The sequence below is a fragment of the Pagrus major genome, chromosome 19 (assembly GCF_040436345.1).
Source record: "Pagrus major chromosome 19, Pma_NU_1.0".
Lineage (NCBI taxonomy): Eukaryota > Metazoa > Chordata > Actinopteri > Spariformes > Sparidae > Pagrus > Pagrus major.
Window position 1 is genome coordinate 15,073,147 of NC_133233.1, and position 12,332 is coordinate 15,085,478.

Genomic DNA, 12,332 nt, shown 5'->3' on the forward strand with positions numbered 1-12,332 from the left:
TTGTTTGTTGTTGTTTCTTCCTGCTGGCTCCTCTCTTATCTCCTGTTCACGTCGTAGTGAGAGTTTCTTTCTATTGACAACTAAGCCATTAAGAGAAGCGCAGAGCGTATTTCATCAGCTAGAGACTCACCCAGCGTGAATGTATACACTCAGTCCTTACGCACACACGCGCACACACACACACACACACACACACACACACACACACTAACATTTAGAAACATGCATAGGCTTTGATTTTCTCACATGCATGCACGAACATTGCAAAAACCCACAGTTTAAAGCAGAATTATTTATCTCTAAATGTGTGCAATCCTTTTCAGATTCGGTGTCTCAATCACAGCGAAATTAAAAAGACACACACACACACACGCACATACACACACACACACACACACACTTGGCTGGGCTTGACAAAGACAATAGATTTGGAAACAATCCCCAAAGCCATTTTTCTTCGGCTTTTGAAGGCATCTATAGAGAAAACTGATCATTACTCATGCGATGCACCAGCAAACACAGAAAAAACAGGGAATTTAAGACAAGACAATAAAAGGACAGAACAAAAAAAGAGAGAAGAAAAATGAGACAGAGACGGAGAAAGAAAAACAAAGGTTTACCTGGCACCGACGATCAGTTCGTTCTGGCCGGGGTCAAAGGTCAGCTGTGAGTAATCCACCGTGCCCTCCGCCTTGAACCTGAACATCCACGGCTCCATCTCTGCCAACGACACCACAGGACACATCAACAGTGAGCCAATCAGAGCGGAGAGTTTATGACTGTAGAAGACAGCTGGGCTGATGAATTAGGTGCGTTCAAAGGGCTGCTGTAACTTTTCACAAGACACTCAGAGAGTGGGGGTCAGATTTATAATAGCAGCATGTCTTCCAGCTACTGCTCTTGTTCTGATTTTTATCTTGCTTCCCTGCATTTTAAGTGAATGCCGCGAAGCATTTGTGATGTAAATATTAGAGCAATTGCAAGGTAGCAGTGGGAGTGTTTCAGACTATAATTGAGATTTTAATGATAGGGCAGTAACGCTGCATTATTGGCAGGTACAAAGAGTTGTTGCCACACATCAGTACAGCCTGTAAAAAACAGACAGAGGAGGTGCGGCTGATTAAAAATAACAGCTGCGTGGGGAGATCAGTGTACCTGCCATGTACAGTCAGACAATGATGATGATGTCACAGTTACTGACATTGTGTTATTGTGTTCAAGAGTCAGTTTACCATTGAGAACAAGCAGCCTCCCAATGAAACATATCACACCTGAGCAAACTGGTCAAGGGCAAGAATGTGAGTGGGAACAGTGGGACCAACACTGTTGGAAGGACATTTACTGAAGCACAGAAGTATAGATGAAATGTACTTTCCTTGAGTATTACTAGCTACTCCACTTCATTTCAGAGGGATTATATTGGAGTTTTCCTCGAAGACAAGTCACTAGTTACAAACAAAATGATCTCCATTTCAACCAGATACAACTTTAAAATGCTGCCCACGCATGAAATCATCAGTAACAATAATCTAATAATATATTATGTAATAGTTCTGCACCCAGGGGCAGGTGTTCAGAGTACTTGTTTTGTACTTCTGCTGTTATTTAAAGCAACCTTATGTAGAAATTGGCATTTTGTTTGATTTGACACAGCTTCTGAGTGCAACACCACTCTTGTAAATACAAATCTCAGATCTGTAACAATTTGTCAGACGTAATGTAGGTGCTAACCCTGTAACAGAGACACCATTCACATGATTTTAAGACAAATTTCCAGTTACAGGGCTGCCAAACCAGTGTCTGAATCTATGCTTTAACATTTGTAAGTGTGAAACTACTAGATATTTCTAAAGAGATCACGGGGTAATTTCCAGCCATGTTTGTGGCGACAAAACTGGGTGTTTTTTAACCAGAACTCAGGACATCTCCAGCTGTGTTCGTGGTGACCAAAACAAGTGTCGCGAGCCGAAACATGATGTTTTCCTAACCCTAACCAAGTGCCAAGTGCCTAAACCTAACCAGAGCGTTGTGACAAGACCTAAAGAAACGTAAAGGTTTAAACTAATCTGTGATTTAACAGAAACTTACTTTGCCAAAATGTATTCGGGCAGTTGGGTTGCCTGCCTTGATACAGATACGAGCCCTCCTACTGAAGGAAATTACGAGGAAATTGAAAATAGAACAAAAAACGCTTCAACCTGTCCTCGCTTGATAAGGTCACTCATTTAAAAAAAAAAATCATTTTCCACGGTTCATAGTGACCTTAAATTACAGCTTCTCAGCCTCTTTGTCTTCAAATCCACCAAAACAAAAGTGAGACCTGACACCTCCAATCACGAGCGAACGTGTACAAAATACTGAAATCCAGCTTCTCGTGACTCAGCGGGGAGGCCTTTGATTTCTGTGAACCGTCACCACAGCTGATTGACCGTTTTCATGGAGACGTATACTGCGGATGAACCGTGAAGATCTGACTTTTTATGGGGATTGACCTTGTCTCCTCCGGCATGCTATGGTGAATACATGACCACATAAAGAGACAGCGAGAGAGACATCCCAGACAGACACTGACATCTTATCCACAACATGCCTGTTCTCATGGCGCCCGGCCCATTAACCCCTGACCAATTGAATCACCCTGTCTACCGTCTGGTTACCCGATAGGTTTAGTCTGGGGTGGTCAATCAGTCATCACTGTGACGTGTTTTCTCCATCGCTCATCACATGCTTGAACTGTAGTCATAATATCTTGGACTACTGTATACACAGGTCAGATTACACCTCCAACAAAATCCTCACCATATATTGGACATTTTATCAAAGTAGCTAGAAATGAGTTTCTTTGAGCGAAGTGTCAGAACTCTAGCAGCGGGCTGCCACAGTGATTTAACATCATTCATCACTACATTTGTGAGCCGTTCCCAGACAAAAAAAAACTCAAAGAGACTTTTTTTAATTTACCAGGGAGCTTTCCATCAGGGCCGGAACAGAGGGAGAGGACAGCTTGAATATCCTCCTCGAAAAAACACATTATCTGCTTCTTCAGGCACACCTGTCAGACAGCATTTCAAATGAAAGCTCGTCCCCCCTTCGCCGCATCAAAAGTGAGCACTTCGGGTTTCGGTGACAAACGTGGGATCTTCAGAGTGTTTCAAAACAAGGACAAACAGAGCGAGAAAAAAACGGAAGCTTCCAAAGAACATCTGCCTCCTCCAGCTCACGTAGTGGGACCAAACTCTGGCTCTCCTAACAAAACATTATCATCTGCTGCGAGACAGTATGCAAAGACGCTCTCCCTTGTTCTTGCTCAAGTCTCATGCGACGAGTGCAAGAGGAAAAAAAAGCATTGCACGTCTGGTTTCGCGGCGCTAATACATTTTCATTAGTCGCGGTGAAATAAATATCTTGGAGATCACGACCAACTTCACCCCAGAAGAATTCATTTTGCTTAATGGCTGCTGCGCCGCTTATTCTGGAGGGATGACACAGAGTTTGGGATGTGCCAATCCGTGAGCTCCACTGGGCTTGTTTTTCACACCATCCAGAGGTTCCCTGGAATACAAATGTAGCCGTGACACCCCCCGGGGGAAGACGATGCTTGACGAACCCGGCTTCTCCCCATAAATCTCCCAGGCTCACCAGGGGAGGCTCGCTAACGGGGTGATGGAGTGTCTGCGGCTGGATGTGTGAATGTGCAAGACACAAAGGGAGAGGAGAGAGGAAATTTGTTGGCGAAGGGGGCAAAAGGTTTTAATTGAACACAACACGGCATTCAAAGGATTTATGGTCTTTTGTGACGAGGCCAAGGACCATTCATAAACATTCATACCCAGCGTGGATGGGCCCTCCCAAGGCTGTGGTGCTGAATATACGGAGCGTCGCAAAGTCAAACTCACGGGGGTTTTAGCAGATCATAGTTCCAGGAACAAAACTGTGGCACACTTCACTGCAGGATGCTGGGTTCGCCTCACCGCTGAGACTAATCACGCTGATTTGAACTCTGATCTTACTTGTGATGTTTATTTGTTTCTGGATGGGTTGTAATAACTCATTTTAGGGGCACCCAGGGAGGTTTTAATGCTCCCATCAGAACAACCTTATCGTTAACCCAGCAACAAAGGAAACAGTGGGACAACCCTCAGCTAATAATCATCCCCCCCCCGAGGAAAAACAAAATCCTATCGCCCCGTCTCACTTCCTAGATTTCAGGCCTTCTTTGCATGTTACATGGGTTCACATCAGCCGCACTTTAAACACATGTGATAATGTAATCACATCACAGCCACGCTCGTTCAGTAGCCGCCTGAGTCAGGGGGTTTGGCTGCCGATGAGACGAAGGCGTAATCGCACACACAGACACACACACGTGCAGACTCGGGATGAAAACGCAGAGAGCAGCCAAAAGCTCCGGGCCAACACGAACACCAGCATTTACACCCCTTCCCCCTTTTCTCGGTCACATCTTATCCCCTTAACCCCCTGCCTCCCTCCTCCTCAAAAATAGACTGGCCCCATTGCTCACATTCCGTTTGTTATGTTCCCGCTCAGACACGGAGCGGTTGACACAAAGACAAAATGACAGCGTGTATAAATATTTACAACTCGCATCAGAAGCCACGCCAGTCTACAGTCTACCAGCCATCAAAGTTAGTGCTCTACAGTACTGCCAGGCCGGCACACAATGGCAACATGTGGAACCAATTCTGAAACATGAATGGTTTTTCTGTGAGTAGTGCAAATAGAGTGTGGCAGCAGGCGGGCGGGCACATAAATGAAGAGCCAGTTCACTCTAAATGCAGCCCTGTGGTGGTGGGCAGCAGAAAGAATGGCAACTATTTGGTCAAGTTGATGCGAGGAAACGATTTGGCCGGCCGAGCGGTCGAAAAACAAACACCTGCTCGGTTTGAAAAAGTCCAAAGCGAGAGGCAAGGTCAGTTGAAATCCACGCTTTAAGGTTTTCATCCTATTATGTTATTTTGAGCAAGAAAAACAAGCACATTTCGCAGCTAAAAGTCCTACGGCTCAAACTGCCGTGGCACTGCTGCGGCCCCCCGGGGCAGCGGGTGAATCATGCAGAGAAAGCCACTGTGAAACCACAAATAAGTGTGCAGTAAAATATTTAAATCTGATGTGTATTCAGGAGCAGAGTCCTCTGATTCGAGGGGAGACAACTTTTTAACAAGATGACCAAGTCTCTTCAGGCCACTTGAGAAAAAAGGACATGAAAGTAGGGAAATGGCATGTGGGACTTTTATTGCAGCGGGTAAATGAAAGACACACAAATCCCAAAATATGGACTGGCCCTTCTTCATGCTGTCGGCAGCCTGTCGTCCATCAAAATAAAACATGGCTAGAACATGGCTGACCTTGGACGTGAATAGATCAGAGATGATGTTTTGATTTGAAGCTCAGAAAATCCTGAAGTACTTTAAATTTAAAACAATCACCCCCAAAAGACCAATTAAAAGATCTCTGATTCTGCTTGTAGCCTGTTGCATTTATGAATGCGATGAGGCCATTTTTTTTTCTTTTTTCTTTTCCTGCTTTCCCTCCCATCTCTCTAACGATGTGTTAGACGTTCAGGGATGATAAAAGCTGAGCTCAGTCGGCGGCTGTAAAACAAGTCTGCCGGTTTCACTCCTCAGAGACATGGCCCACAGCTTGGCCTGCGAAGGCATTGTTTACACCACAGTTTATAACCTTTAAAAGCCTTCAAGCCTACACCCAGGAACACTTGTTAAATACAACACTTTATTAATACTGTATATCTCAGGGGCTTCGAGCTAAAATAACATTTCACGTGCTCAGTCAGAAGATCTCTGCCAAAACATACCCTTTACCAAGAATAGGAATGAAGTCTTTCAACACCCCTCCGAAAATAATTCTATAAATTACACACATTTGCGTTGGACCTCTGCTGAAGCTATATTCAGGCCTGTTTTTCGTGAAAGCGTACCTTTTGGGTAAACATTCTGAACGTAGCTGCTGAGCTGAACAGTGTACTTTCTTTTCTGAAACCCTACATTTCCAAAACCGCCACACAGAGCACAAAGCGGTCGTTAGGCTATAGCATCCTCGCACCACAGTAGCACTTCTGTCAGCCAAGTGTTGTGCCAAGTCAGAAAACCACCATCCCCAGTGGGGTCAGACCCATGCGAGCCACACCCGTCCACAGTCAGGCCACAATCACACAGAGAGAACGAAGCGCCGTCGCTGGAACGCACTCAGACGAACCTTGACCTCGGCCTCTCACGACGGGTCATGGACGCTCTGTGAGCTCCGTATTGTTTAATTGTTTGTTCATTTCCAGAGCAGCTGGGTCTGTGAGCTGTTTCAGTGAATGAGCAGGTCAAGTTACACTCGCAGCTACAGGAAAGCAGCATATCACTCTTTTATTTCTGATCATGCTTTGTCGCTTCAACCTTGAACAAGGTTTCTATCTTATGTGAGGATAGATTAATCTATCTGCCCTTGATTAATCTGTTTACTAGTTCTTTGAGGTAATTGTTTAACCTTAAAAAATGTCAGAACATTGTGAAAAATGAATGTCCCAGAGTCCAAGGTGATGACGTCAAGTTGCTTGTGTTATCACACAAACAGCCCAAATCCTCAAATTTGAAAGGCTGAAACAAGATCATTTTAGACATTTTAGCTCCATAAATGACATTTTCCTAATTCTATGAAAGTTTACAGTAGCAATACAGTAGCATAGGCCAATTCAGCTTACTGTTTTGTGCTCGAAATATTCTTTTCCTGCTTCGTACTTCTCTTCCCACATTTGTAGTGTTTTTGAATTTTTCATTTTACCTCAATTCACTATCTTGCCATCATAATTTGAGTTTAGTTAACCATGTTTCAGGCTGAACCAAAAATATTACTGGAAGGCTAAACTTATTCTAAATAATATCTCAGTTAAGTATTTAAATTTTCTTGTCTTTATCCAAAATATGTAGGCCCATAGCTACAGCCAGCAGCTCTGTAGCTTAGCCTAGCATAAAATTAGCTCACTAATTAACACATTACATCCCGTTAGCTAATCTCTACAAAAATGGATGTCTAAAGCCAGCAATTGGTGGTTTTAATGATTGAATTAAAGTCCCAATTCGTACTCCAAACAACTCCAAACATGGCCGCTAATTGCTGCTAACTGTAGCTGCGAGCGATCTTATTGGCTGACTCTGACCGGACTGGGAGCTCGGAGCACCGGGGGAGTGTTGGTGTTGTTTACTATCGACTGTTGAAGTACAAAGTGGCTAGGAGCTAGCTGGTTAGCATGCTAACTTCGATAGATATCTCTGCAACCCACTACACAGTTGCCTTTGACAGAAATGTTATTTCTTCAAGTTTTGTTGATCATTTTTATTTTGAAAAGTATTAAATGCAGATTCTTACATGGTGCACCTTTAATGAGGTTGAGAGTTGCTGACAGATTGTTATCTTTGAAACCAGCTGTTTCCCCCTGCCTTTACGCTCAGCTAAGCTAACCAGCTGTTGGCCGTAGCTTCATATTTACTGCACAGACATGAGAGTGATCTTTTCATCTAACTCTAAAACTAAGCAAACTAGAGTATTCACAAAAATGTCAAACTTTTACTTTGACCAACTGAACACGTAGGCCCGAGCTATAAGATTCAAGCCAAACCTCTAAATGTACGTATGTTTGTGTATCAGAGTGGGAGTGTTTCTGTTGTGAGGGGTATGTTTAATGTGTTTGTAGTCCTCCTAGCTCGGCTGAAGAGGAGCAATGGCAGCTTCGCTCTGCACATTCTCAACAACCAGGGATTACACTACATTACATGGAGCACAATGACTCACAAAAGAGAATGATAATAGGTTTACCGAGAGGTTTCTCTTCTCTCACGCACTGTTCCTGTGCGTACATTTGCGTGCGTATGAGTATGTGTCGGCGTATTCTGTAATGAATCAGCTTTTTGGTGTTTATTGTAAAAAAAGCAAAGGGCTATAATTTGGCAGTCCAAAAAAAAGCTTTGTATACTGTACATTCTGCAACAAAGAGATGTGTTTGAACCGCACAAAGACTATCATCAGCCCATGAAAGGATAGTTATTAAAAACCTGAGAGAAATATAACTGTGAAGGCAAAGATTAATGTACGTCTTTATGAGACCATAGACATCAGCAGCTACTCAGTAAGGGTGCTGATTCTTGCACAAGGTGAGAGTGAATAAGAGTGGGATGTGAGTAAACAAAGAATAATGATAAAACTTGAGTTAAAGTGAAGCTTTTTGTCCACAGAAGCTTCAGAGCTTTGAGACCTGTGCAACAAAGCTGATGTGTGGACAAGCTTGTGAATTTAGGTGAACTTTTAGGGGTCCACAGGTAAATTAAATGTAAATGCATATTGTACATGTTTCTGCATCGGTGCAGTTCCATTATATGAACAATAATTCCACCTTCTAACAGTTTGAATGGTGACAATGGTTCACACTGAGATCACAGCCTTACCTTTATCAACATAAAAACTAAACTGAACTACGAAACATCATCCTGGCATCACCCACCGTCAGTCAATACTTAAAATATACATGTTGGCGTGACCTGGATAAGTTGAGAAAAGGTTCAGCCTCCTTTGGCACGTGGGAATTTCGACTAGGAGACGAGTATTTGCTCTAATTTTGATTCCCTCAGGAAGCAAAAGCACAGTTGTTTTTTTTCTCCACTCAACTGCATGAAAGTATTTAAACCTCCCATAACTGCCTAACCATAATTTAAGGTCACCAAAAGTTAATGGGGTCTACTCTCCCATCCCATAGTTTTTGTGTAAGCATGCTGACAAAACAGGCAACCAAACAACGAAGGAACCAAGCAACCAAACAAAAAAAACCAACAGCCAAGCAACCAAGCAACCAACCAACCCAAGGAAATAATGATCCGTGTGTCCAACAGCATCCTGACTCTGAAAATGATGCATTGCAACAGATTGTCTGGGAAATGAACTACTTTGTTGCGTACTTGTATAGTAGCAAGGAGAGGAAATCACTGGCCAATCAGTATGTTAATTACTGAACACGCTGGTTTGTACCAGCACCACAAGTTGAATTTATTGTACTGGCACGGCAGCAGAAATTTCAGAGACACACATTTCACAATCTGGTTAAACTAAACAGGAACTGTGTTTGTGTTTATACCTCGAGGGGTAAGTGAGTAAATTTAGGTTGAAAGTTTTCTGTAATCAAGATAAACGGACCTTTTAGCTTTCACCACACAAAATCTACTAAATTCATCACAGCTGATCATTCAGACCAAAGACACTGACCCACAGACAGTGAAGCCTCTGAGCGCCTCTCTCTTCTGTTTCTGTTCTTCTCTACAGCAGGTTTTTTTGTTAGCGAACCATGTCTGATTGCTAAATGTACTGTCGACCCTTTTTTTTTTATTAATGCTCCTATATTTCAACCAAAGCATTAAGCCACTGGAGCTTAATGGGCCATTCTGGTACATTAGAGAATACAAACGCATTGACCACGGCTGACCCACGGGCTGCCGTGTCATCCCCCTCATGCAGAAAGCACAAGGCAGGAACATATCATGTTAGCTGGGCAGTTAGTCATCATCATTGCACTCAATTGGCGCAGAGGGAAGAGAGCCACCTCAGCTAACAATGAAGCGACGATGACTGCGAGGAAAGACGGAGTGAGAGAGAGGAAGGGTACAGAAGAAGAGTCCTCGCGACTGTGCTGGGCAGATGTACCGAATCATTCTTTACATACATCTGGATCTTTGAACACATGCTATGACCTTGGTCTTCTAGTCAATTTCACCCTAGACAGAACGCTATGTGATTATCTGACTGGGACTGCGCTGGACTGAAAACAGCTCAATGACATTTTGCTGCTTCGCAGTGGGTAGACAAGGCTGCATTGATCGCTATCGATACTCTCTTTCGACTAAGTTTCACAGCATTTGGTTACACTTCAGTTGTTCGATAGCGATGTAAGAGAAGAATAAGGACGATGAAATCTGATGTGGAATATATTGTATCTAAAAACTGCAGAGCCATGTAGTAATTAAAGGCCTACGAGTGAGGTTGTGTCTGCGTCGTCTCTCGAGGGAAGGAACAGAGATGAATAAATAGGAGGCAGGGTATTAAGGAAACGAGAGAAAAGAGGAAGTTTTTGAGATTCAACAACTTTAAATCAATAAAGGAAAGTCCACAGGTGACCTTTCAGTAAGCCTCCTTCCCTTAGTTAACCTATTAGTGCTACTCTACTCCCAATTCTTTGTCATTTTTTAAAGAACGTGTCCTTGATTTCTGTCCGAGGTAGACAAAAGCGGCTCTTTTTAGTCAGCAACAATTCTGCAGGCGGACATGCTGTGTCAATTTCTTACATTTTCACTTGTGAGTTTTTGTTTTTTAAAGAGGATAAAAAGAAGACACTGCTCTTCAAACTCTTTAAATGCTCAGTATCGTTCTGCACTCAAAGGACATTTCCACATCTGGAGGAAATACATAACTTGACAGGCCTGCAGTGCCTTGTTACAGTTGTTAAGCTATGTCTGGAATATCACTGTTCGAGATCGGGGTTGAGCAAACGTTAAATTCACCTTTATAACGTTAGACAAGCATGTCAGTAAAATGTGTAGAGGAGGTCAAGGTTTGAGTCACAAAATGTATTAAAACACAAGAAGTCAAATGTTACATCTGCCCCCACGTGCAGGAGCATGTTACAAAACGTGTAGGTTTAGACTAATTGTTCAAAAGTTCTTGCGAATTTTAACCTAATATTGAACACGGGCCTGGACAGCCCTTTCTCAAAAGTTATTCTTCTGTTACTCTCTACAAAATAGACGAATAACATTTCATTTTCATTTTGCAAACAACATGCGAACCCGGCAATTTAATCAATATCTCGTTTGCAGTCGGGGGGGAAAGTATATTAACTATAAGAAAGACGGCGGATTGCAAACGAGATACCCAATAAAGATGTCAAGCTACTTCTATACTTTACGGCACCACCTACTAAGAGCTGACAACATGTGTCCGAGTGTGTTTATGTCTCCTAGCAACAGTAAAATGTCTTGATGAAACCGACCAGAAACACATCTAACCTTGTGAGGAGTGAAGGAAGGGAAGATGTTGATGGAAGAAATGATGTGATTAAGGTTAGAGTGAACGACTGGAGGGAGGGAGAAATGGTTGTAGAGAAAAAGGATATAAATAACAACACACGGCGTACAGAAAAGTTTGCATAATTTTAACAAGGAAATAGAAAACTTGTGAGTCGAATCAATCATCTCACCCTGCTGTGTGCATGTGCGTCTTTGTGTGTGCATGCGTGTGTGTGTTTCCTTGAGCACTCACCGGAGTGTGGGATGAGTGGGTGCTCCGTCTTGTGACAGGGCGACTCAGGCAGCAGCACCGGCCCTCTCCTACTGGCCACGCCTCCAGGCCGCAGGACCAGCATGCACTGCAGCAGCAGCAGTGCATGCTGGGTAACAGGGCGTCCCATGGGGGCCTGGGCTTGGCTCACTTCTCCTCAGGCCTCAGGGGCCAAGAGCATTGGAGAGACACACCTGAAAGAAGAGAAGGATTTGGGTTTAAAGGTCAGATTGAGAACATTTTCACGTCGGCAAGTCATTTTTTTTTCTCTTTTCTTTAAAAACATTATTATGATTGTGAATTAATACTTTTGCAATGTTTGTTGGGTCGAAAATGATTGTTTTGTTCATGACAGTGTAAAAATGACGTTAGCTGGTTAGCCTGAGCAACGTTAGCTACAACAAACTTGCAATCCAAGTGCTGAAACGCTTGATGCAGTGTAACACCTTGCTGCAACCACCAAGGATTCACTTCAGGAGATGAAAAGCAGCAAAAATAAATCCTTACAGAAAGGGAACTGGGGAGATCGGTGCAATGAAGAGAGACTGTGACAGATGGGTTAAAAAAAAAAAAATGTGGGGGAGAGCTTTGGTGAGCAACACAAGCCTATGTGCTACCCAAAGACCTCACAGCCCTCACCTCTGACACTAAGAGCATGAATCAGCCAGGGCTCTGCATTACCTCACACACCTCATGTCTGTGCCTGTGTCCCCCAGTGTCTGAAACTCTGTGCCCTTTGTGCATGCCTTTGTTTCCACTGCAGCATTTAATGTAACAATGAAGGGGAGCGTTAATGTGTTATTCATTATGAATCTATCCATCTATTTGTTTCTGTGCAAACAGTATGTGACTGATATATGCACGGCGCTGCACCGCACAGCGCCCCGCACGGGTCAATTAAATCCTGTAGCTGCTGTAAATTTGATGTGTTTTTATTCACAACCAAACACTCAAATCGCTGGATGTGATTATTATATAATGCTTACGGCAGA

The 12,332-nt window shown here is 43.2% G+C and overlaps 1 protein-coding gene across 1 annotated transcript in view; it reads right to left on the reverse strand.

Moving 5' to 3' along the window:
• sema5a (sema domain, seven thrombospondin repeats (type 1 and type 1-like), transmembrane domain (TM) and short cytoplasmic domain, (semaphorin) 5A) overlaps positions 1 to 11,470 on the reverse strand; it is a 92,421-nt gene extending 80,951 nt beyond the window's left edge. The window contains exons 1-2 of the mRNA XM_073488559.1: positions 11,323 to 11,470; positions 621 to 720 (exon numbers count right to left, since the gene is read on the reverse strand). Coding sequence (XP_073344660.1) covers positions 621 to 720; positions 11,323 to 11,470 — 248 coding nt within the window. The remainder of the gene's footprint in view (positions 1 to 620; positions 721 to 11,322) is intronic.
• Between the last annotated feature and the right edge of the window lie 862 nt (positions 11,471 to 12,332).